This window comes from Rhamphochromis longiceps, linkage group LG17 (genome assembly GCF_057381845.1).
Source record: "Rhamphochromis longiceps isolate RC_006_pf linkage group LG17, R_longiceps_female_GT1.1, whole genome shotgun sequence".
Classification (NCBI taxonomy): domain Eukaryota; kingdom Metazoa; phylum Chordata; class Actinopteri; order Cichliformes; family Cichlidae; genus Rhamphochromis; species Rhamphochromis longiceps.
The window spans coordinates 29,077,050-29,104,593 of NC_140573.1; the positions used below are offsets into that span (position 1 = coordinate 29,077,050).

At 41.9% G+C, this 27,544-nt stretch overlaps 1 protein-coding gene across 4 annotated transcripts in view; it reads left to right on the forward strand.

Moving 5' to 3' along the window:
• anks1b (ankyrin repeat and sterile alpha motif domain containing 1B) overlaps positions 1-27,544 on the forward strand; it is a 278,973-nt gene that overhangs the window by 213,430 nt on the left and 37,999 nt on the right. For all 4 annotated transcript variants that reach the window (XM_085387689.1, XM_085387686.1, XM_085387687.1 and 1 more), the window contains 3 exons: positions 2,703-2,809; positions 14,099-14,197; positions 15,546-15,698. In XM_085387689.1, the coding sequence (XP_085243815.1) occupies positions 2,703-2,809; positions 14,099-14,197; positions 15,546-15,698 (359 nt within the window). The remainder of the gene's footprint in view (positions 1-2,702; positions 2,810-14,098; positions 14,198-15,545; positions 15,699-27,544) is intronic.

Below are 27,544 nucleotides of genomic sequence, written 5' to 3' on the forward strand. Positions count from 1 at the left end.
GGGCACCATTTTTCCATAGTATGATAGTATTGCACTTAACATAGCAGTTGCTGAGTAATTAAGAGATTATGACAAGTTAGAATCTGAGTTTTGTTACTACCAAAGCTTGGGTAATGAGATAAATTAGCAGTGTTGGAGTGTTACTCACACATAACTTGATACTTTAAAAAATTTACTTACTAATTTGCTTATTTACTTCTGAGAATGGAATTTCTTATGCTATTCATTACCTTACTTTTGTGTTATTCTTTAATATGCCCTCTAATGCATTTCCATAGTCCCATACACCGACACAAATCCCTACCCTACAGTAATAAGGACACACAATCTTTCTTTTGAACAGAACGCCAACAAACACAAAGCAATGCTGCTTTGAAGAGTGCCTCTTGAAGTTCAGGCTCTGGCTGCCGGACTGGGTTCAGCATACAGTCAGTTCTTTGCTAGCTTTGTGTCAACGTTATGATGCAGTATGGACACAGTTTGCACTTTACCATCATGCTCTGGTGCTTTCTCTGTTGCTGTGGTAAAAATATACTCACAGCCTGCTGGATAGGTCTTTGCCTCAGTTTTTGCCAGCAAATTTCCAGTGTTTTGCTAATATGCTATTAAGCACTAATTAGCAGGTATGTGTATTTGTGTTGCCCATCTACAGTGAATCACTGCAGATTGCTAACAAAGCTTGTTAACTGGTACTTAGAACCCCACTTTCACTTTGGGTTCCAAAAAAACACAAAATGTGTATGATTTAAGTTAGTGCTTCAAAAACCAAAGGGTGGCTACACCCATCATGGATATATGGTCTATACTGTGTGTGCTTTTAACAGGAAATGTTTGCAAAATAATGTACCCCCTGGTGGTAAAGTGCCATTCACACAACATTATACTGTGCATAGATCTTTTAGAAAAAGGTTTCTTTAAGCTTATTGATCGCATTAAAAACACATTATTTGTAATTGAAATAATGGGTGTTAATGATGAATTAGCAAGTGCCACAGATCTTATAGGAGCTCAGCTCTTACTGGGTCCGACATAACTTGAACTGAGGCATTGACCCTGTCAGCTAGACCCATTATAGGAAACAAAAGAGAGACCCCACATGTGGTAAATTTTGAAATAATGGGGGGAAAGCAACAGCATAGCAGTTCAGACAAGAAGTCACTTAAAATAGTAATGTTAAACTTGCATTTTTTTAAAAAAAAATTACCATCTTTTTGGATTTGTAAAATCTATATAGGTTGTATATAGAATATTAGATAGAGGTGGAGTTGCAAGGAAATACTAAAATTTGAATAATTGATTTCCTGTTTTATTTTCAGCTAAGAAGCTTTTTTATATTGTTGATAGAAATGGTGGCCAAAACTATGAAATTAAGACTGCCGTTGTTAATTTAAGAATTTATCTGATTAGCATGTGGGTGGTTTTGTAAGTGATCTTGTGTGGTTCTTACAGGAAAAATGGAACTTTTTTTCTGCACAGAAAGCACTGTTTTTTGCCAGTTTCCTCACCTGCATACCTTGAAGTCTCCACTAGTCATCTCTGTTTACTGCATTCATCCCCCTTTCCCTGTATTAAGTCCCCCATCCTCCACCTCCTGATCCTCTCTCTCTCTCTTTTCATCTGTGGATGCAAAGCTGCTTTCATCCATGGTTACCACAGAGAGAAATCCAGTTTATGCCACACCAGTTGTTCCCACCAACAACATATACAAAGCACCGCGCGCACACACGCACACACAGACGTGTGTGTATATTTATGGCCACATGGATACAGTCAGCATGGTGCTGGTATGAGCGGTCGGCAGCTCAGCTCGCAGACAAAGGAGCTGAAGATGTTGCAAGGACTATTATCAGCAGTGCGAGCCAGATATATGTAGAGCAGCAGAGAGAGAGCAGGGTGATGATCGACACTGAGAGAAGACGGAGACTGGAGGTAGACAGGGGAAAGTGAGCGAGGGAGAGAGAGAGAGAGCGAGACTGAGAGAGTGAGGGAACGAAGGAGGAAAGCAGTGCGCTCAGAAAAGAGAGAGAGACAGAGAGAGAGGAGGCTGCAGAAGCATACAGATGAGAGTGGGAGTACTTGATAAAGAGAAATCTACAACGCGGGCAGCTCTCTCTCTTTTTCTCTCTCTGAAACACACACACACACACATTTGCGTGCACACACACACACAAGCTCCGGGGAGCAGCCAAGCGAGCGCAACAGCTGAAAAGAAGCTGCTGCTGTGCTGTGCACGACAAACACACAGTCGATTTTGCTTGCGGATCTATACCTCCAGTCTTATCCATCACCCATTTCTGGCAGGATTTAACCTCCACGACAGAAGCTTTTTTCTGGATACAACTTCAGCCCTCAGCCCCTTCCCATCTTTCCTCCAGCTGGATTCAGAGAAAGAAACATCTGGACGTCTTAACCTCCACTTTTACCTGCTTGCACCCTTGCATGCTGACCCCCTTCATACTCACCATGCCCCTTGCCTAGCCTCCTTTTCTTCCCCCCTTTCCCCCCTCTACCTGCCCTCCCTTCATCTTTGTTGTCTTGCTGCCTTGCCAAAAGACTCTTCAAAAGCATGGCGGGCTCCTTCGACAGCCACTTTGCCCGCCACAACATGATGTGGCAGTGCCAGCTGTCTCAGCCAGACTGCCGCTGCTACCGCGTGGATGGCTACTCCCTACTGAAACGTTTGCCCCTCCACCCCCTTATAGGTCCCCGCTGCCCGCTGCAGTCTGTGGGCCAGTGGCTAGACTCCATCGGCCTGGTCCAGTACGAGAACCACCTGCTGGCCAATGGATTTGACAACGTCCAGTTTATGGTGAGTGTTTTCATTGTGTTTTGAGGGAAAAGAAAGCTTCTTCAAGCTTTCTCTGCTCCTCGAGCTCATCATGTCATCGTTTTCTGTGCAGGGATTTGCATGACCAGCATGTTTCCTCCGTCACTCTGATTTTTTTAGTTTGAATTTATTGAATTTCCCCTTTTTTTGTATCATCTTCTCTCTTTCTTTCATTCTTCCCTTCCCATCATTACTGCCTCTCACATCTGATGCCATGTGAGGTCCTCCTACGCACAGAAATCCTACACCACATTTCTGCCACAGCAAAAAATCCAGCTCCAGCATCATGCTGCACACATACGTGCTCATGCTGCAATAAAAATGCATGCTGAAATCACAGTTGTTTTACGGTTTTTGCATGCATCCGCTTGCACACAGAGGAAAAACTGTGCACACAACCACCTGTAGCCTGCGGATCGGGATCCAAACTGATGGTCTCCTCTAGTTTATGCAATCTCTTCTTAAGCAGTGACGTAGGAAGAGAAACTCGCTAGGTCATTTTGGACATTCTTTTGATGTTGCATGTGTGTGTTAGTGGGAAAGATATCCACGGAAGAGGGAGGGATGAGCAGGAAAGTAGGAAATGAAAACAAGGAGAGAAAGCAGTAGAGAAGCGATGACGCTCGATCAAGAAAAACTGCAGCAGAAGCAGAAAGATGGGAGACAAAGCAGAGACATGCTGACTGGATGACTTCCTCTTCAGTTGGAGATTATTATTACTAATAATCTCCAACTGAAGGGGGGGCGATATCTCAAAAATGGCAGATATAAAGGGGTTCGAGGGTTTATCCAGTTCTCTAATTCTGGTTGACTTACAGCCTCTTATTTTCTCCTGACTTCTTGACATCCAGAAGAGAGAATGCAGATAAATGTTGATGTTTCTGACATCGGGTCAATCGCCAGGGTATGCATGGATCACCATAAGTATTTATGGATGCATGTAAGCCTGTGTGAGCGTTCTGGTCCTACACTCAGTGTGACCTGCATCTGTTCCTTTAGTTACCCTGGCAACAGGATGAAATCACACCATCTCTCTGTTGTGTGTTTCTCCCACACGTGGTCACAGTTTATCTTGTGGTTAAAGTATTTAATACAGATGAAATGGTTTTGAAGAAGCAGTAGGCGTATCAGTTTTATTTGTATAGCACTAGTTCACAACAACATTTAGCTCAATGAATGTTGCACTGTGAGGTAAAGATTCAACAATGTTAGAAAGAGACCCTCAAAAATCAGCAGGGAGGAAGAACTTCATTTTAGCAGGAAGAGACCTTTTGCAGAACGAGTCTAAAAGAGGGGCAGTCATCTGCTGTGACCAGTTTAGCTATGAGGCCTAAGTTGTTCGTAGTCTTTCTATGCTCCTCTTTTGAAAATGCAGGAGAAAGGAGGCATAATCAAAGTGATAGACATATAAACCCATGCCGAGTGAAAAAAGTCCGTAATTGGAGGTCCCCTAGCAGACTTAATACATAGGAACATATCTAAGGCATGGTTCAAGGTTGACAGAGCATCCTTAAGTATAAGATTGATCAAAAAGTAAAGTTTTCAGCATCACAAGTAGAAATGGTGCTCATCTCCTGAACCCACTGGACGGGAGCCAGATAACTGAAGGCTTGGACTTCCTAAAAACCATGAGTAAGCCTATGCTCTGAGAATGAAGTACAATATCGGGATGGAGAAAGACAGAAATTCCTGATTTTCTTAAGCTGGTAACTGTTGAGAGCACATGCGGTTTTAGAGAACGTCTTGGTCTTAGTTTGATCTAGTTAGCCATTCTCAAAAGTCAGCCCAAGTTGCAAGTTAAAACCTGGAGCACCTTCATGGTTACTGTGTCAGGGTGGCTGAAACGGTACCATTCTTGCCTTGTGTACTTAAGGGATGCATCAACGCAGTGATGATGGCAAGATAGCAGATATTTCCTAATAAAGCTCAACATATAAAGCATACTTGAATTTTTTATTGGCATACAGATTCATTCAGAAGCATTATCTCAAACTATCTTTTAATAAGATATTTATCTAAAACCAACCTGCCATCTGGAGTTTCAGCACAACTTCTAATTTTAATTGGAAATTTATATAAATCCATTTTCTCATAATGAATCGAGTTTCATGGGTGTCTGCAGAACATTACATAATTTTTCTGTTTACATCCTCCTTTGGTAAGTTAATGAGCAGAAGGTAGGAGTCACTGCAGCAGCTGTTAGTGTCCAGGCAACTGTTAACGTCACACATAGGCTGTTCACAGCTTTTTGTTTTGTTTTTTTTGAACTCACATGTATTTTTTAAGCCCGTGGCTGTCCACCACCATTTATGTATCTGGATTACTCTCGTGTGGACCTAGTTTATTGTCAATAACATTGTTTCTGAGAGACTCTGGGATTATCTGTTTTCCTGGCTTTACTCCCTCCATCCCATCACCCCTCTTTAAAAACGTATTCTCAATAGCTCAACCGTCTCCTCTGAAACGCCTTTAGATACAATTAATATTGAAAAGAGATGAAGCTGCCTCGCAAACATCAGAGTAACTTCAAAGTCTCTTTTTCTAAGTGGTGCTTTTCTCCGGGTGTTAAAGTTTCGCTGGTGTCCCCCATGCTGAGTAGAGTTTGTAACTCCTTTTATGCTTTTTAACAGTCTTGACTAAACAAGAAGGCTGCTAATATTTTTCAACCTAAAGGGGGAAAAAATCAGTGTCCACCACAAATTGATATTAATGCGATTTAGGCACTGGCTACAGGCATTGTGTTGGGCGAGAGCAGCTCTTTTTTTATTGTTGACTGGCTTCTTGAACGAGAGCTTTGTGCCACATTCATTTCACTCAGTATGGGAAATCGAGTGGCGTGGATGATTCAAACCACGACTCTGCTTATTACAAAAATAAAAGCTTTTTTTTCCCTTCCCGTTTCAAGGCCAGTTCATTTGTACAGCTGATTGGTTTGCAAATTAATTTGCCCTCGAGTTTGATCTGCGTCAGTGCATAACTGTGAAAGGCCCCATGTGGCGTGCAAGAATATATACATCTATATAGACATGAATACTGTTTAAGTACGGGCCTTCCAATCTGCCATTATCGTTTACTGCTAATAGGAGTCATAAGTGTGGGTGTGTCCGGGCACCTTAACCACCCAGTAGAGGACGAGTGCTGCCGGATTGATGGACAAATGGCGAGGAGTAGAACGGTTGTTATGGACACAGAATTTTATACGAAGGACACTGGATAGAGGCTAATCACATCCACTTCAGTGACCGTTCATGTATGGAAAATTTAAAGACAGAGAGACATGCAAGAGCACGGACACAGACAGACAGAGGCTGACTCACGTTAGCTGTTTCTGTTTGGATCCAAACAGGCCCTCATGTCTTGTCTTGCACTTTGACTTGCTGAATGAGCTACTAAGCGATTCTTCATTAAGATATTTGTTGGTAGCTTAACCTCTTACGCTCGCTATCGCCTGTCGTAAAATCTTCTTCAGTGTTTGTTTGGGGTTTTTTTTTTTATTAAAACAATGCATTACTTATTTAATTCCTGCATACTTGACACTACCTTTGTGGTATTCTGCAGCTTAATAAACAATAAGCCTTACTGTATATATGTCCACGTATCAGTACAAATTCCCATTCTAATTTAAAGGACATACCCTAAACCTTTGTTTCATTATTGAAGGATTAGAGCAAACAGTAAAGTTGTCAGGAAAACACACCCCAAAGTTCACTTCATATGATGCAATAAATGATGCTACAAGACTGTTCATCTCTAGTTTGTTAATGCGAAAAATCTCTTATGTTAGCGAGCTGCAATAGCAGGAGCTTTGCAGAGGTTTCATAGTGCTTGCAACCTGCATAGTTTTCTACCTTTACGCTTACATTCATGTCCTTTCTTGCATATCATCTCTTGTGAAAAGTTGCAGATTACTCTGGTGTTTTTGTCCTTTTTATTATTGGGGCAATTGCACCATTTCTTTCTTTCTAACTCTCGATCATTTAGAAAATTAAAGGACTTCTGTAATGCAAGAGTACAGTAACATGATCACAGAGGGAAGGATCACATCCAGAGGGAGTTTTGAAAGAATGTTGGAAAGCAATGACAAAACGGTCAAATAGAGAGTAAATAATGTCCTTACAACAATGAACCATTTATTAAACCTTGTGCTAAAAATTCTCAGCTGGAACTGTACCAAATTTCATGCGACAGAAACTAAGCACAACACATGCTGCATCTGCTGTAGTCCTAGCAGCATGCGGTGGCCTCTTCCATGAATGTGCTACACTTCAAAAAATAGTGCTGGTTGCATTTTTCATAACAGATACTGGACCCTGGTACAGGCGGCAGACAGGGTGTAACAAGAGCATATATTTGAATAGATTTTCAGATAGTGGCCACCTGGCAAATGTATGTAGTCACTCTCTGTTTACCTCCTCTGGTCTGTTTTTTTTTCTCTCCTCCTACCCTTTTTTAAAAGAGTTTTTTTTAGGTGCTCATCTGCATACATTATCCAGTTGCTTTTTTGCCGCTTGCCAGGTAATGTACAGCGGGTGTTTCTGGGCTATCTCACAAAAAATAGCCGCCTCCCGGGTCTGGAAGTTATGCCGATGAGTGCAGGGAACCTAAATGGTCAAGATGTGTGCTGTGAAACTAAAACAAGGAGACAAAGGACGATAAAATGCTTCATAAAACTGAAGGGCACTGGAGAGTCTGTGATATTACCGCTCCCTAGTTGTTCATCATGGCGAGCAGCAGCCTTTCATATGTTTTCTAAGATGCAAATGCATCTAGTGAGAGGAGAATTGAAAGCAAAGCTACGTCATATTTATGGGATCACTGGAGCGAGAAGCTCATTCTTCTTGTTTAGCCCTCTAACTGCAGTCACATTGTCCCAGCTAATACTCATTACAATCAAACCCACACACACACACACTGCATGCCAGCACATATATATGCTGAGAATATCCGAATGAATAGAGGATAGTGAAGAAAGCTGATTCTTTTTTTTTTTAAGCACAGTTGTGATAGAAAATAGAGAATTCCTGCTAAGTGCCACATAAACTGGTTATCAGTGGACTGTGGAGGCACTGAGATACACACACTAATACAAAAGAATGCCATGTGCAGTGAAACCTCCTTAATCATGATGCTTTTTATTTAGTTTCATTCAACACAGTGAAATAAAAGAAGGATAAAAGACTCCAGAGCTGCAGAAGAATGAGGCCGCAGTGAAAGAAATGGAGAAGTAAAGCATTATGTATAATAAAGAAACAGCAGCTGAATTAGAAAAAAAAAAGCACGCAAAGCTAGCGGAATTAATTTGACCCTGAGCTTCTCCTGATAGTGAAGTTAGGAAACAACAGCATTAGAAATAACACAATCTCAGTATTCATATTTCATAAGGTGGTTACATTTAATCAGAATCAGAATCAGAATACTTTATTGATCCCTGGGGGAAATTATTTTTTGTTACAGTGCTCCATTTTAAACCAACATTAAGACAAGACAGACAATACGCTAACTAAGAATAGTACAATATATACATACATACATACATACATACATACATACATACATAAGTCACTTATAAATAAATATTTGGAAAAGAAACATGTGTAGCTGTAGCAGCAAACAGTGTGTTAAGTGGATGCGTTGTACAGGGAGATGGCCACAGGCAGGAATGATTTCCTGTGTCGTTCAGTGGTGCTTTTCGGTAATCTCAGTCTCTCACTGAACGAGCTCCTGTGACTGACCAACATGTCATGGAGTGGGTGGGAGGTGTTATCCAACATTGTCTTTATCTTGGACAGCATCCGCCTCTCCGACACCACCTTGAGGGAGTCCAGCTCCATCCCCACAACATTGCTGGCCTTACGGATCAGTTTATTAAGTCTGTTGGCATCTGCGACCCTCAGCCTGCTCCCCCAGCATGCAACAGCATAGAGGATCGCACTGGCCACCACAGACTCATAGAAAATCCTCAGCATTTTCTGGCAGATGTTGAAGGACCTCAGTCGCCTCAAAAAATAGAGACGACTCTGGCCCTTCCTGTAAAGTGCTGTGGTGTTTTTAGCCCAGTCCAGTTTATTGTCAATGTGTACTCCAAGGTATTTATAGTCCTCCACAATGTCAACACTGACCCCCTGGATTGAAACAGGGGTCAAGTGTTTCCTGGTCTTCCTGAAGTCCACGATCAGTTCCTTGGTCTTTGCCACGTTGAGCTGCAGATGATTCTGCTCACACCACGTGACAAAGGCGTCGACCACAGCCCGGTACTCTGTCTCATCATCCCTGCTGATGCATCCAACCACCGCAGAGTCATCAGAAAACTTCTGAAGATGGCAGGTCTCTGTGCAGTGGCTGAAGTCTGTGGTGTAGAGGGTGAAGAGGAAGGGGGAGAGGACAGTCCCCTGTGGTGCCCCTGTGTTGCTAATCACCTTGTCAGACACACACTGTGGGAGATGTAATACAGCTCATGAAGGGATTTATTCTGGAACCGAAATTCTTCAAACTGCCGCAAAGTTGTAGAAACTTAAGTCACCGCCTCTTCACACGGGAGAAGGCGATAAATCTAAGAGCAACAACTTTTGTAAAGAAACCAAAAGGAATATGAATTACAGACTAAAAGTGCAAGTGAGGACAGAGAAGAGAGGGTTTGAATAGTTAGTAAGTGAGAGAGAGGCAACAAAATAATGAGGAAAGAGGAACGCTTCTGAAATAAGCGGCGCAACGGAGAATCGCAAAGAGAGAAGCTCAGAGGGATGAACACAGGCATGGAAAGAACAGAGAGAGAGAGAGCAAAGAGACACAGTAGGTCGAGCATGATTTGTAGCACACGCCCAGGCCTGCTGGAGCCGATAATGGTCGTCACTACTATCGTTTTTTGCTCCATCTCTAATCTCAGCCTCAACCCCCTGCTACTGCACATGAATTTTAATTTCTGCATTTAGAGATTTTGCCCTCTCTGGCACAGTTGTTAAGCGGCGTGGTCTAAGTATCACAAAATAACTGCGGGCTATGGCAATTGTATCAACTCTGTGGATGCTAAAAACCTCCATAATGGATTGTTAGAGCTCATACCAGTCCATACCAGAGCTCATGTTTACCTCCAGAATACAAGATAAACAGTAGAAGCACGAGGAGGAAAAGCACAACACCGTCATTAGTTGCTTTCACTTATTTCTGCTGGCTGTTGTGTTCATCTATTCATGTGATAGCTGATCCCATGATCCATCACGCGCACTTGGAAGTGGTAGCCATACTGTAGGGCAAACATAATGTTCAGACAAAGAGAAACAGGACAAAATAGGTTTGGAGAGAGAAAGAACAAACATGGAGGAACCCCATCTCTCTGCATCAGGAGCCCAACAGGGAGCAATTAGTCATGCTTCTTTAAACCCCCCCAATCTACTCTGCTCCGACTCTCGGAGTCATTACTCTGCTGTGAAGTTGTAGCATTGTGGCTCCAACACCAGCTCCTCTCTGTGCTCTATTAATCAGCCTGGGAGCTGATCTATGGACTGCACTCTTCTTCTTCCCACAGAGGTCCCAGTGTACAAGTAGGTGAAGACATTGTGGAAGCTAAGGTTTAGCCACAGAATGAGCCCGATCATCTGCTGCATTAGTTTTCACAGCCCGGTACAGTGACAGGCAGGTGGACCAGTCACACAAAAGTCGATCACTTTTCATGGGCATTTATTTAGTTTTTCATCTGATCGCATTATGTCATTTTCAGGAGATATGTCTTTGCAACCTGCATATTTCATCTGGATCTTTCAAAGGTTGAACACAAAGCAGAAGTAGGCTCACTCAGAGATCTAGAAGTAATCAGATTACAAAAGGGAATTCAGTACTGGATTTATTGGGGATAAAATGGCAAAATGCCACTCTTAATTTCAAAAGCTTTAAATGAATTCTTATACAATAATACTATAATAAAACTACTGTTCTTTGTAAGGTCCTAAATTCATCCAACTTTTCAAAATGGACCAATCTACCTCACAGCTACACACCTTTAAAGTCTGCTAACGACATCATATAAGATATTGTATTATCTGTTTTTATATGATCTGCTCTGCAGTTGTTTTTTAGACTGTGGTGTAAACAAACTGGATAGAGATTAAATTTTATTGAGGCAAAAACAAAACATCATGACTTCATATTTTATTATTAAAACATGCATCGCATTGCTAGTAGTGCAAGTATGCCAGCCACACCTAGAGGAGCTCCTCAGTCATGGACCTCTATGCCACGAAGCTGCTGGTGCATAGTTCTCTTTGCTCTGTAGCTTACCATGGTCTGCTGCTCTGTGGCTGAGCTAAAAGCGCTTCCACTTTACGATAATACCACTCAGAGTTGATTGTTGAATATCTAGAGGGGAAGACATTTCACAAAGTGACTTGTTACAATGGTGGCATCCTATTACAGCACCGTGCTCCAATTCAGCGAGCTCTTTAGAACGACATAATCTTTCACAAATGCTGGTAGAAGCAGACTGCCTGGCTAGTGGGTGTATTCGAAGATTAAGAGGTGCGACTCAGTACTTTTGTCCAAGCACAATCTAGCTTTGAAATTGCTCAAGAGACTCTGTAAAAGTTTGCTCATTACCTTTTAGAATTGCTTCTTGAAGCCTGGAGCTGGTGTTCAGGATGTGTTCCTGCTTAGCAATCGTAGAGGTGGAAACAGCCAACTTCAGTGTCTTTTAATGCTACTTGCAAAATGGCACCCACCTGTTATTTAACTCACCAAAGCCCCTGATATGCATTATACAAGTTCACAACAGAAGCTCAGCTGCTGCACCAAAAGATTCAAATCTCTTAAAACACACACATTGATCTTTTAGTTCTAACTCCAGCACTGCTTCCTCGTTTCATTAATACAGCCTCTCGCATGTCGTTCCACTTTTCTTTCATATTTGATATTTCCTTCCTTGCCATTTTTTTTTTTCACACTGCACCTGTTCAAAGCCATTACGCCGAGCGTACGTGTCTAACACGGAGTCAAATTCACTTTAGCATATACAGACCTGAGCGCCGCAGTAGTCACCGTGCAGCGCTTTTCCTGAGAAGCCATTTAAAATTCAGCATGCAGATTCTGCCTTCAGAATCAGAATCTGAATCAGAAACTTTATTGTCATTGTCATGTCTTAAATGCAAATACAAGCAGATGCAATTAGCAGATACACAGCTGGACGCAGAATGGCGTAGGAATCTGCGTGAGAGAGCCATAAAGCGCAGCATGTTTCATGCATGACTGCAGAAACTCTTCAGGAAGCTGCAGTGAAAACTAAACTGCAGCAATGGCATACCTAGAATGAAAATGTCACAGCCAGGGAGCAAAATGTCCTTTTCGAGGGCAGAGTGTTCCCAGCATCGATCTCTACGCAGAAATGAAATAAGGTGGAGGAAAACAGCAGCTATCTGGTATCTGCCTGTGTTCTTTTTTTCCTTCTTATCTTCTGTGTTATTAGTTAGCTCTTATTAGTTTGACATAAAGGAGATGTGGAGGGAATGACAAGTGTAATCCTTCAGTACCACAGAGTGCGCGCTGTCCGTGTGTGCTGGGAGTGTATGGATGGCCCTGAGACTGCCTGCAGGCTGCGTACACAGTCCCTCTCCTTTCCCATTTTCTTTGCCATCATTTTGATGATTACCTTTCTTTACTTTTCACTTCTGTCACAATCTGTATTTCTGACCATATTTCTGGCTGAGTCGCTGCTTCTCGGTGCTACAGCTGTCTGCCTGCACACCGCATCTCTTCTTTCCTGTAATTATCTGTCTGCATGAAGACTCCCTCTCTGTCTCTCTTGCGGGAGAATGACTGATAACTCTCTTATGGCTTCCCATTGGATTAATTAAAGGTGAGGCTGTATGATACCCATATAGGCTCTTGTTAGTCTTAATAAAAGACCATCGTACTGCTGTCTGCCACGCTCTGTTGGTTGTGGAAAATCTCTTTTTCTTTGTTGTGTTTCCTATGATATTTTTTCCTCACAGCTAATTAAATCTTAATGCAATATTATCTGAGGAATAAACTCGATTTATTAATGTTATGGTCTAAAAACTGTTTTCAAAGGTAAACTACAGCAGCTATATGTGGCATTCTTAATAGTGTGGTATTAATATTCCAGATAATATAAATCTACACATTAGCTTCATATGGCTATCTTATTACAGATCTGTAGTTAAAACATTCTCATATCAATGTAGAAAAGAAGAGGGAGCAAGATAGAAGTGTTGATATAAGACTGCAAAGGTGTGATGATTCAAAGAGAGACGTACCTGTGGACTTGGATGTTCTCAAACATTCTAACTCATAATATCTGCTATAAATAAGATGATACTAAGATTTTTAAACTCGGATTTTACCATCATTACCCCACCTTATTAAACCAAATGCACACTCTGTGTCAGAGAGTTACAAAACTTAAGAAAACTTGATGAGTTTGCAAATAGGATTTTATTACTTAATGATATGAGGAGAAAACTGCAACGAGCTAGAGCACGTTTATTTTTTTCTCCCACCGCTGGGGGAAAAACATCATCGATAAAATTTGGGTGTTATTATCTCAATATGTCAAGTTAATTATCTCAACGTTTTGACCTGGTACATTGAAATTTCAACTGGCAACAAGCTCCCATAGAAAGCGGAGAAAAATCCAGATATCTGAAACTAAACAGAGCAGGGATTTAGAGTCTACCTGAGTTGCAGCTTAAACTTGCACAGACATTTTTCGAACATCAACACTGGACAATATTAAAGATGAATTGCTCCCTCCACATGTAACGCATAAAAGCAGATGCGTTCTTACTAGCGGAAATGCTAAATGTGCTTGGGTAAAGGATGCAGGAAGGCAGGGACTTATCTGGCCAGCTTGCTGGGTATTTACAGGACAATTACCTGCACTGTCCTCAAATAGACATTACACAGACTTTGCACTTGGAAGCAACCACCTAATGTCAGATCTGAAAGATGTGGACATTTGTGTTCTTGCATGCAGCTCCATCGGGTAATGTCTAGAAGAAACCACATTGTATTTATGTTAGAATAATGAGTTGTGGTGCATTGCCAATGCGCTGTACACGAAAGCTGCTGATAGTGCAAACTTTTATCAGAAGCAGTGCTAAACGGGGTCAGGCTATAAGTACCAGAAGTGAAGCGTTTCACACTGAAAAGAAATTTGAGATGTGGCTCTTCTGTTGTTATTTTTCAAAGGAGATATCTGTAGTGGAGCCTTGTTGGTTTGTGCTGTAACCTGTTTTCTTACCCTGTGTGTTATTTGGTGTTTTACAGGGCAGCAATGTGGTGGAGGACCAAGACCTGCTGGAAATTGGAATCCTCAACTCGGCCCACAGACAACGTCTCCTGCAGGCCATACGGCTCTTGCCCAGGGTCAGCGCTGCAAATAGTAACACTATCACACAAGAATACCACAGAGTCTACAAAGTGGATAATTTAGTCAGTCTGGACTGGGTTTATTGCAGCATCCATCTCAATGAAGTTATATAAATTCATGACCAATTGAAGGAGAGAATCTTGAGCCGGCCTGTACTCAGTCCTCTTTGTTTCATATAAAATTCAGCAAATCTTCTGCTACATCTGTTTCCGTGTGATATAACTCTCTGTGGGTGGCTGGGTATCTCTCTGCATGTTCTACTCAACACTTGAACAAGAAGCATGCAGAGACAGGGGCACCGAGCCACATTATCACAGCTTTGAAAGCACATAAAATTAAATGATGCGAGAAACTGCTAAATCCATACCTTCTCGCATCTGCACAATGCACTCAATAAAAACATATCGACACGCTTTGAGCCGACATTTGCTGCTGAAAAGAGACCGGAAGTCGATTTTTTTCTTTTAAAAAAAGGCTGCTGCTATATGTTAGCAAGGTCAAATACTTTTGTGTGAGTGTGCAAGAGTCAAAGTAAGATCAAAAGTGCCCAGCTGCACACAGTGCGAGCAGAAGAAAGGAGTCTGCAACAGCGAGCTAAGAGAAAGGGGAGAGTCTGAGCTCGGAGATAAGCATGCTTCATAGAGACTCCAAAGAAAACTTTGATCTCCAGTCAGCATTTTCCTCCTCTCATCCCCAATAAACTTTTCAAAACACTGTAAGAGATGGAACCTTTTAACTTTTGCCTGCCCTCTCACAAAAAGACGCACACACTTGTGCAGACACATGTAGGCGAACACATGCTTAACTTGAGGTGGAGGTTGCAGAACGCTTGCTTGAAGCAACATAAGCTCTCTGAAGTGCTTATGACTGTCAAAAGAAAAGTGAATGAATTATGTATTATCTGCTACACTCAGTGTCTCAGTGCAAGCAGTGAGTCTGCTTTTGGTGTTTTTTTTTACGAACCTTCTCAACAGTTGTGCTCGTGTTTCCTTTTCCTGTACTCGTTTAGCTTCCTCACCTGTTTCCTTTCAATTGAGGCCTTTAATATGGAATGCATCTTGAAAATAAAGCATGGCACAGGAATAAAATGGAAATTAGTAATAGGTATGTAGGCAGTAAACATTCGTACCAGATCTTGCTTCAGATAGCAGCTGTTTTTATGCAGTAAAACTCCAGGTTTAAAATGTGGAAAATGAGAAGAAAGATAATCCGCTGTGCTCACAGCCTCCTGTTATGTACAAGAGCATGCAGCGAGAACAAACAGAACTACAGAAAAGTAATAAAAAGTGCGCTCCAAAGACAAACTTCTTCCTTAATCCCTTTTTTCTGCTCTGTGTACTTAAGGTGAGACCTATCGGATACGATGGCAACAACCCCACATCAGTGGCAGAGTGGCTGGAGTCTTTGGAGCTCGGGGACTACACCAAGTCTTTCCTTGTCAATGGTTACACTTCCATGGAGCTGGTCAAAAAGATCTGGGAAATTGAGCTCATCAATGTAAGTCTACAGTGCTAAAAATAGCCATATTAAAAGATAAAATCTAATGAAAGCACAAAGGATTACATGGGAAGCCAAAACCTAATTTAGCCACTGGGTGATATGTTACTTTTTCCCAAGAGAATGAGCTCTGCAGTTCACTTTGAGTCAATTCCACATTACATTTCTGTGGCCATAAATACTCACTAGAGCACAGAAAAACAACAAAAATCAATTTGCAGCTGAAAAATAGTGCCCAGTGAGTTCACCATTTAATCCAGGAACATTTGCTAAAAACAGCAGCGCTCAGCTGTTTCAGGGAATCTCTGAGTTTTTGTTTTTTAACCATAAATTTGAGTCCCGTCTTAAAACTTCGGGCAAATGGTCAAGGTAGCAGAGTTCTGAATTCATTGCTTTTTCTTTCTTTTTTTCTTCGCTAAAGACATTTGTGGCAGAACCCATGAAAATATGTTCAAACAAGACAGGTATGAATACAGGTATGAATTGGTTGAGGTCAAACTCCGTCAACCAATTCCAGAAACTTGATTCTGTTCATCTGGACGTTTTCACAGTGAGAGTTTCATCACTACTCCAAGTGACTTCTTCAGTCTCAGCTCACTGCAGGTTTCACCTGCCTTATATACATTTACATAGTGGCCGAAAGTAGTACCACTGACTAACAAGAGGCTGTTTCATAGTCATTAATATGCAAATTGGGAAATTGCTGCAATTTCTGGGATTTCCTTACCTGGATGATTGAGCACACATCGAGACACCCCCGTCAATAGTCAGATATCTAGTCAGATAGCATAGCATTGGTTCAGGCAAAGCACCATCTAATTCTCAACCACCATCCCACAAGTTGATCTCATCCCATCCAATTTTCCAGCTGCTATTCAGGCTCCTTTAACCTGCCTAAAGTTGCTGCAAGCCACTTGGCAAACCCCCTCCCTCCCCCATTCCTAACATGCTGTGTCCGATATTGTCGCTTACATTCTTCCCACTTGTGGCTTGCTGTGCACGCTCTATGAAGGGTGCGGAGGTCCTAGAGCAGCGCCATAAAATTAATACAGATTACTGCAGAAGGGAGCCACAAACTTCTTTTATCTATAGATTTGACTGAGCTGGTGCTTTGTGAACTGGATGCTTGCTGGTTCTTGTCCTCATCTTTCACCTTGGTGACAGAGTGAGTTTGTATCTCCTATTGAGTGTACATATTATAACCCCGGAAAGTCAAACTTCAGTAGCCATGCAGGCTTACTGTTAGCCCTTTGGCTTCTTACTCGAGAACAAGGCTGAAGTTGATTCAGAGGCCATACTGTAAAGAAGGCCCATCAGGCATTTCTTCTCATTACTGTGCAATATGTGCTGAGAAAACAAACTGGAGGGAGGTGCATTTTTTTTACTGTTAAATCATAACATTGCTTTGTCTTTTTCTTTCGTCATTTCGGTGTAGAGATTTCTGGTCCGATATCTGCAGTAACAAAAAAAAAACAAGGAGCTTCTGAATGTTGAATTCTCACTTTCTGTAAATATTAGTAAAGGGGAACGATAAGAAGGTTTGACATTTGGGTTTATGTGTTGTCACAGATAGTCCAGGTTTATGATTCAATTTTTACCAACATAAAATCTTCACTCGGAGATGCAGTTTAATGCAGGCCGATCTCTTTGGAGTGATGTGCTTCTTTGATGCTGGCAGTGTAACGAAATCATGCTCGATTGCAGGGGGCGCCTGCCTGACTGATTTCAATGAGAGAGAGTGAGAAGGGGTGTTTTTCCTTCCCTGCGGAGGATAAAGTGATGAGTGATCAGCTGGAGGAGGTGGAGAGGGAGTTATATAAGCATGTGGGATGCAAGATGTTTTATAGCGCCGGGGATACCGCCCACATGCTGCACTTCTGTGTGTGTGTGTGTGTGTGTGTGTGTGTGTGTGTGTGTGTGTGTGTCTGGATGCATATGTGAGACAGTTAAACTGTTAATACATTCCTGTATGTTTATGTATTTGTATTCAATGTATGACATGCATGGATGTATATTAGTTTTAGACCTGTTCGTGTAAATTTGAATACTGTATAGCATCAAAAGATTTTCTGAATTAACTGAAACTGCAGTGCAGCACATTTTGCAGCCACTAGAGGGTGCCCACGTACACTGTAAAGCCAAAAGTACTGCATGTCCCTATAAGACCTCAGATTGCATTTCACTGTTTGCACCGGGCTTCTTTGATTCAGGAAACTTGCTTTTATTTTGGACTGTACTATCCCCAACTTTGCTATCATAGTGCTTTGGTGACAATGCTTCACTTATTCAACATGACTGTGGATAAAGAGATTTCCCTAGTTTAGTATAAAAACTTACCCAATGCTTTATTTTGGGTTTTAGTTCATGTTCTATATAAGGGGAGTGAAGAAGGGTTGCAGGGACAATCAAGTAGATGGGTATGATTGTCATCTGTGATTTATGACAGAAGGATAGCAGCAAGAGTGAAAGGGAAGGTTTGTAAGTGTAAAGCGTGAGACTTGCAATGATGTATGGTTTGAAGCTAGTGACACTGACAAAAAGACAGGAGGTGGAGCTGAAAGTAGTGTTGCTGAAGAGGGAGTTTTATTTGGAGTGACCAGGATGGACAGGGTTAAAAATGAATACAATAGTATTTTTTGTATGTTTGTCACACTTAAATGTTTCAGATCAAACAAATGTAAATATTAGACGAAGATAAGACCAGTAAACACAACATGCAGTTTCTAAATTAATGTTAGTGCAATTAAGTTTTTGTGATAACTGCCTGTGAGTCTTTTACAATGGTGAAGAGAAATTTTGGCCCAATGCACCTTAGAACACACATGCATCAACATTACAATGAGCGGGTGGAGGGAGGTTTGGAGTCTTCTCTCACCCCCGTTCTCTGCGACCTGCTGGAGCAGGGGGGCTAGGACTAGGAGGAGGAGTTGGCCGTCCGACTGCGGTCTGGAGTGTGGAGCCTTCCTGCTGCTGCGGAGTCGGGGCGGTCTGCCTCCCCCCACCGCAGGGAAAAGGGAAACACCACCTGGGTCTGGGTGCAGTTCCCCCCTCCAGGGGCGGGGGCACCTAGACCCGGTTTGTAGAGTACGCTTGGGGAGTGTGATCGTGTGTACAACGTCTCTTTATGTCTGTCTCCACGTTGGTTGAGTGTGGAGTAAGTGCATATGAGAGCATGAGGGTGGGAATGGATGTTTGTATCTGTGTGTGCCTGTATGTCTGTGTCTATATGTCAGGTTGGGTGTCAGGCGCCACCTCTCTGGGGACATCTCAGGCCCTCCAAGGTTTGGAGGCCTATCTCCCCCTACCACCACTTCCCCTGCCAGTGGCGGACCCCCTCAGACATCGGTGCGTTGGTGGTTCTTTGTGTCCGGGGATGGGCGTCCAGGTACACACCGGCTCACTCCTTGGCGGCCGCTTATCGGGGCCTGGAGCCTGGGGCTCGCTCGGGCCACTTCGGAGGTGGGGTGCCCCCGGCCTCTCGGCCTGGGGCTCGGTCACTCAGGCGCAGCTGGCTGCCGGCGGAGCTCACGGGCGCGTCACTGCAACTCCCCCTGGCTTCTGCTCCGCGGCTGCTGAGTGAGCCCTCATCTGGGACTCTCCTCAGCTCTTTCCGGGACAGTGGCGCAGCTGCCCCTCTGTTGGTCTTCCTTGGTCTCTTGTGTTCTGGGGGCCTCTGGATGTCTGGAGTTTTGATCTCCTCCACACCTGCTTCACGCCCTGGAGGACGGGGCTGTGGCCCCCCCACACCCTCTAGCAGATTATTACATGAAGGAACCTTTTAAAAAAACAAAAAACAAGCGCGTCCATGCTCACAGGTGTACACACGGGTGATCACACCCACAAACTACACCCTTTTTGGCTCCTACCTCAAAGCACACTGTGTTCTGTTGATCTTATGTGCTGCACAATAATGTTTAACATTTAGTATTTACTGTCATATTCCCATATATCATTGTGATGTTGTTTATTCTATTACTCTTGTTCTCTTCTGCTTGCTTTCTTTTTTCTTTCTCAGCAGGTGATCCAGGTGATCGATATATGCATTTTTTTTTTTCTCTGCCCGTTCTGTTGGTTTTTGTCTTTTGCCCTTCTCCCCCGTCCCTCTTCTCAGCTGTTTCTCTTTCCCTCTTTCTTTCTCCCCTTCTTTCCCCCAGTCAAGTCTGTCCCGTATTCAGTAAGTGAAAATAAAATAAACAATAAAAGGTGAATCAAATGGACCATTACGGCAAGGCTGGGATGGTCAGTTTGGTAAAGTAAATCCGTTGGGCATCTTTCTTTGCCTTTAGACAACAATTCTGATGGCAAAAGAGCCAAACGGGACAGGCCAAAAAAAAAAAAAAAAGAAATTTTGGCCCACTCATCTTTGCAGAATTGTTGTAATTCAGCCACAATGAAGGGTTTTCAAGTATAAACCTTTTTAAGGTCATGCCACAGCATCTCAGTCGGATTTAGTCAGGACTTTGACTAGGCCACTTCAAAGTCTTCTTTTTTTTTCTTAAGCTATTCAGAGGTGGACTTGCTGGTGTGTTTTGGATCTGTCCTGCTGCAGAACCCATTTGCGCTTCAGCTTAAGGTCACAAACTGATGGCCCCACATTTCGCGTTAGAGTGTTTGGGTAGACGGCAGAATTCATGGTTCCATTTAAAACTGAGATGAACCTTTTAAGGTCCTTTTGCTCAGCAGTGGTTTTTGTCTTGGAACATTTTTGCCCAGTTTCTTTCTTATAGTGGAGTCATGAACACTGAGCTTAACTGAGGCAAGGGAGGCCTGCAGTTCTTCGGATGTTGTTCTGGGGTCTTTTGTGACCTCTTGGATGAGCTATTGTCGCACTCTTGGGGTAATTTTGGTTCGCTGGAGTTCCACAGCTGTATATGCTAATATAAAGCTCAGTTACTTTGTGTCTCATCTGTTCCTGAATTTCCGTGGATGAAGGCAGATGATCCGATGTGACCACCTGTAAAGAAAGGACCAAGTTGTTTATGTTTATAATAAGTTCCTTTTGTTGTTATTATATCTCATAGTAAATGTTTAGAATGAACTGATGTTTAACTCAACTCAGGAGCTTTAATAGAATGAATAGAGCTGGGTGATAGAGATGGTGTGCCTCCGTAGTGTAATGTACATGTTGGTGTCTGATTTTATAATTTGCATTTACTGGATGTAACATAGTTTGCATATATTTTAGGGGACAAAACAAAACAAGACAGTATCATCTAGGTAGTGTGCCAGGAGGTATTTTTTCCTTTATACATTTTGTTGTGAACTTAAACACAAGTGTGAGTCAGATATAGCCAAGGGGCTAATTTACATCAATTCACATCCACAGTTGCTGTGCAGTTTCATGTCGTATTATAATGAAAATAAGGGATTAAAAAAGCAGATAGAAAACCATTAGTGTAAGAGGGTGGCAATCAAAGAAACATGGTGGGGCAATCACTGCAGCTGGAGTGAGGGTTGTCAGTTCCTACTCTTCTTGCACCTTGGTCTAGGCCTACTCAGTAGTCTGTCCTTGATCAGAGTTCCCGTCATCCACATCCATATATTTTAAAGATAACTGCAGGCTACTGGACAACTCAGCATATATGAAGTCTGGGGAAACTGCAAATTTAAATTTGAACGTGTTCCAAAAGAAGTATTTACTGTAGTTTCCTATGATTGTTGGGTTTTTCTCTGTATGATCTACTGTGCAATATAAAGCGCCTTGAGGCGACTGTTGTTGTGATTTGGCGCCGTATAAATAAAATGGAATTGAATAGTGGAAAACATCTGCTTTTAAGCACAAGGTATTTGAATCAAATGTTTTCCCTGTACTAAAATAGATATGAAGGAATAATCTTAGCAGTGTTTTAATGGAGTCATGGGTCCAATAACATGAAGTGTTACTCTTGCCTAGTCCGCAGTCTGCAGGGAGACTGTGAAGCTGGCCTTATCTCATGGATGTAGTGTTTCTTATCGATCTCTTGTGAGCACATCTGACTGGGAGAGAGTGTACGTGTATGTCTGCTGCACAGCACTGCAGCAGCACACTGTCACTGAAGTAGTCTCTGGAGACTTGGAGAGGTCACTTCTGCACCTGAGAGAGGTGTGTGTTTGTCCGGAGATGGTGTAGAGAACGATGTATTGTGGTGGGAGAATAATATAAAGTGATGCTGGGAAGGAGATATGGATTTAAGAGAATGACAGGGAGTGGGAAAAGAGTGAGTGAGAGAGAGAGAGAGAGAGAGAGAGAGAGAGGGAGAGAGAGAGAGAGAGAGAGATAAGAACGAATCTTTAAAAATCGAATCTGGACACTGCTTTCATGTAATCACCAGGTAATTGCCGTGGGCAACAGATGCAGTGGTGTCCATGGAGATGGGGGAGAAGTGTTTTAAAGTGGGATATAAGTGCGTGTGGGTGGGGGCATAGGCGTGTGTGTGTGTGTATAGTTGGGCACATATGTGGATACCTGCTGTTGTGGGATTAGCAGAGTATTTCAAAACACCTTTTAAGCCTGCTGGTCCTCATTCGTGCACAATACAATGCAGACAGAGAGCAGGTGCAGCTTTCTCTCTGCAGTAGTGTGTGTGTGTGTGTGTGTGTGTGTGTGTGTGTGTGTGTGTGTGTGTGTGTGTGTGTGTGTGAGAGAGAGAGAGAGAGAGAGTAACTGTGGCATTCAGGGTTTATAACGTCGGAGTAGATTGAGTCTTCGGAGTCACACCTGGTCCAAGTTAACTGTTAGATTTAGTCTCAGTGGCGCTACTGGATAATCCAATTCTTTCATGACTTGCTTTTATTATTATAATATTCGTATATAACTAAATTATATCTTTCTGTTTTGCAATTTCACAAACATATCAAAGCAAGTATTTTCTAATGATGTTAAAAAAATAGATTCAAATGGCACATTTCTACATAATGCAGACTGAAACTAATAAAGAAAGAAACCAAATTAAAGAAGTATAGGAGCAAACCAGCTTGGGAGTGTGTATGGATCTGTCGTGTTTGACTGATAATCTTTCAACAACACACACACACATCTCTTTTCATTATATTTTTGAGCAGGATATGAAACAACAATGGGGCAACGCACATCTTTTGTTCCCACACAACAATAGCATGATGTTCCAGTGTTTAGCGCCGTTAGCTGGTACAAGATTAGGTGGATTTAGCGTGTTCTCTGTGTTCTTGCTCTGCTTTCTTGTGGGATCCAGAGGTTTCTTCTGGCATCAAAAATGGTATTGCTAGTTTACATGTATGTTAGTGTTTAATTCTCCCATCATTGTGCCCTTGGCAACGGCCCCGGCTTAAATCTGAAGTTGGTCCCAGGTGCTAGAGACTGCTGCACACTGCACTACTTAGGACTGCTTAAACAAAGAGGATGAGGGCTTGTTAAAGATACTGTTATAATAACACTGTCCAATACTAAATATTTAAAAAATATAATTGCATATGAATTTATATCTAACCTTGTGGTTTTTTAAAACATTGTCAAGATACACTCGCTGGTCACTTCATGAGCTACACCTGTTCAACTCGTTTACACAAATATCTAACCATCCAATCACATGGCAGCAACTCAGTGCATGTAGACATGGTCAAGATGAGCTGTTGAAGTTCAAAGCAAGCATCAGCATGATGAAGAAAGGCGATTTAAGAGACTTTAAACATGGCACGGTTTACAGGGAATTGTTAGAAAAGGAGAAAATATGCAGTGAGTGGCAGTTCTCTTGAGTAAAAATTACTGTTGATGTCGGAGGGCAGAGGTCAGGGGTGAATGGTCAGAGTGCTTTGAGCCGATAGGAGGGAAACAGAAAAGCTAAAATTGGACAAAATTCTTGTAATATGAAAGAAGACTAAATATCCAGGAGCTGCATTAAGAACAGAGACCATGTCAGTCTTGCATCATAAAGGACAACAAGCACACATAAAGCTAACGTAGGCCCCACATGCACTTAGTTATTTTCACTTAGCTGTGACGTTGAAAAACGAAGTAACAAAAGAACCAAAAGTCTGAAAGACCTGAAATGAAAACTCATTAAATCAGACTTAAATTTTTAAAATATGAAATTGCTATTAATAATTTAGAGGAATTCATTATTAAAATTGACAGAGTAAGTTTTCACACGTGGCTTATAATTGGAGTTTCTTACACCGATCAAATTTAACAAATCATATTCCACAGAACGTACTCAAGATAAATTGCTTCGCCTTGTATCACCAAACTGACTCATGAAATACTTAATGGGACCAGTTCAATTATTTTTTAGCAATATGAGTGAATACAAACTGGTGGTTAGAGCTTTCCAAATGCGTGTTTTCCTGGATTCCTTCATGTCAGAAGAGTATTTTGTGTGTTTTCGATTGAGGGAGGCCAGAGGTTTTTGAATATTTGTGGATATTTGTGTGCCGTTTTAAGCTGCTTTGCAACCTTAATTTCTCCCCAGAAGCCAAACTGATTTTGAGGGCTTTTTTAGATACTTGAGAATGCAATCAGGGGAAGACTTTATAACTCTATCAGCCTCCTTTTAATAACACAAGTCTCCTGGTAAAATCTGTCTGCTGTCTCAAGAATAATTTACTGTGATCATCCTTACTCTGCTTAGCTCTCCAGGCTGTGAGAAAGCCTGTTTAAATGGATCCAATTTAACTTTAAAAAGTGAAGCTGTGCAGCTGGAACACCAATACATTCAGGCTCATCAGATTATGTGAAAAGAAGTCTTGATTGTTGTGTTAAAGTCTGGGGGAGCTGTTTTATCGGGAGGTGCTGCAACATGAAAGTGTCAGTAAAAATGACTGTTTGATAACAATCATCAGCTTTACCTGCCGATTTACCAGGCTACTCTGATACCCCTGTTTCATTTCCCTGCAGTGCAGTGACATAGAGGCACATCCTTTAAGAATCCACACGGTGGCGCTGCTGCCTCTCGCTTGAATCAGATCTCGTCTGGAGGTGAAAGAAAGTACAAAATAACTGAGTCAAGGCCCCAAATTGCTCTCATTTAAAGCGAGTCCTCTGAGAGCCCACAGTGAAGCAATTAGAAATGGATTTCATTTTAGAAAGCCGCATTCACGGTGGTGGAGTGCAGATAGTTTCTGGTCCTTAAGGAACGATTCCCTTAATGTTTTCTGGATGAGTGGCTCCTAATATCAAGGGAGGGCGGCTGCAAGTGTGTACAAGTGTAGCGTACCTGTGTATTGTTCTGGAAATGTGTTTGATTGATGTTCACAGAGGATGGAAAGCTGAGTCGTTAAGGTCTTCTGGGTATGAAAGGACCGTCTTCCCATTCTGATATGTTCAAGTTGATTTCAAGTAATCGGATTAAAATTGAGGGTAGCAAAAATAATCGAATAGTAGTAGTAGTAGTAGTAGACCCACAATAGCTTAAAATAGAAGCTTCTAATCATAATCACTGTGATGTGTTTTGAGCATTTTAGGCAAAAGTATGTGTACTCACAGCCTCTCACAGGTTCAGAGAGGAAAGTTCATATTCCAACGTAGTTATAAATCTCAAGTATTTCCTCTTTAAAAAATAAATTACACAGATAACATAATGAGAGTAATTCAAGAAGTATATACAAAATCTTCTACTCGGGTAAAGAGTAACATCTTACATATTAATTGCTGATTAATTACTATAGCATCAATATATATGGCTTTTTATGACCTCATTAAGTCTAATCACAAGAGGTTTCTCGTGTTTTATAGCCTGACATGAGGCTAAGTGTGTGAGAAGAACGTAGTTTAGTTTTTTCTCTATAGACCTCCTAAAGGTAAATATAGGAACTGCAGTTTATTGAGTCGAATGGACATAAATGTTTAACTTCCAGGACTCAACTTCCCCTCACACCCATGGCCACTAAGATGATGTGCATGATAAGCAGCTGGATTGTTTTGACTTTAATACTCTGAAGATGGCACTAATGTGTTTCCAGTTTTACCTTCCAGTAAATCAGTAAAAGCTACATTGTTTCCACCTTTAGGAAAATAAGCTGAATTGTGAGTATAAAGCAGCACCAAGTGGAAACACACACATATTAATTGCACTTATTTTGTTTATTATCTCCTAACATCCAGGTTAACTACCGCTAACTTAAACCAACCCTATGTATTAAATAGATACAGGAAGTAAGTGCAACATCTCTCTGACTGATTTTCATGATTTCGTGGTATATAATCATGATCTGCTCTTGTAAAATAGAGCAGCGGAGGAAAAGCTTTTGCCTCTTCATACTCGTCCTTTGCATGTGAAGGCCTGTTAGTGTGTGCTCATATCGTGTAGGTGTATGCGTGTGGGTGTATATCTGTGTGTGTGTGTGATTCACCCACAGGGCCGGACTTGTCCCTGCATTCTCCTCAGTTTTTACAACGTGCAATTTCAGTAAGTGTACACCCAATATGCTAGGAATGTTTTGTGAAAAGCTTAAAGTGACTAAGTGTGTGCGAACTGCATGAAGGGTCTAAAATAAGTCATGAGTTCAGCTTTTCTTCTACAGCTTGTAGAAGATGGCTACTAGTTACCATAGAGACTGTGCACTTGGTATAAATGGAATGAAATACGTGTGTGTGTGTGTGTGTGTGTGTGTGTGTGTGTGTGTGTGTGTGTGTGTGTGTGTGTGTGTGTGTGTGTGTGTGTGTGTGTGTGTGTGTGTGCTGGATTGCTTCTTTTTCCTGACACTATTCTAAATAGTTCGTGTGTGTGTTGTTATTCTGTGCTTATCACCTTCTTTGTCACCTCTCCAAATGGACAGATTGTCTCACATCCCAACACCAGATGGTTCCTGCCTTCGTTAGACACCGCCGGATCGTATACTTCATAAACTAGAACCTACACAGACACGCAAGCATTAAGCGAGCGCAGCGTACAGTACATGCTTCTAGGTATCTTGCCTATTCACAAGTTCTCGCACCGAAAATTCATGCCTGTGCCCGGTGAGGAACATTTGTTTTTCATATGTGTATTTGCGTCCGGCGTGCTGAAATGTGCAGGGATACAGTATGTGTGAAAAGGGAGTGAGTAGTAGCTGGTGTTAATTTTTGTGTGGGCAGATTTGCCTCAGGACTGCAGTGTACTTCACCGTCACTGCTTACTGCTGATATCACTTTCCTGCAGTTTTTCTTCTTCTTTTAAAAAAACAACCTCCTGTCATAGCGCTCACCGTGCTGCAGATCGTGTAGGAGGTGTCAGGAGAGAATATGTGTGACCCCTCGGTGGCTCATGAACCTGCGGTTGGCCGATCTGTTGTAGCGCTGCACATCCCGGTCTACTACATCTTCACTTGTTAAATCTGTTTGTAAAAACGGGGATGAGTTTACTTGATTTTGTTGTGTTTGTTTCATCTATACAGAGCCCAGGTTCAATTTAGTCACGCATTACTAATAATTTCTCGTCTGTGTTGTGGTTTGTGACACCATTAAGTTGACTAGCTTTACTAGTATCACATCCCTTTAAACCTTGAAATGACACTTCTAATTGGAAATATGTCATAAATATGTCATAAATGTGAGTAGCAAGTTTCTACTATATGTAGCTCTGACTGCCATGTGTAAGGAGGCTATAGACAGTACAAAAGCACATATACAGCGTTTGATAAGTAAATGAAATGGCTCACAATAGACAGCTACAAGCATACCAATGGTTAAACAGTAGTGCAGTAAATAGACATTCTTTTTTTTATTGACCAAAAACAAGTGACTGAGCTCATACACTGAGCAGGAAAGTGTTTACAGAGGTCAAGAGCGAAAGCTGTTTTTTCCGTAGACTTCCATTCACATGCAGTCACAGCTATTGCCATCTGATGGCCGACCAAAGAAACTTTATAAATCCCAGAGGGAAACTGAGTCGCCATAGCAGCAGACGTACAAAGGA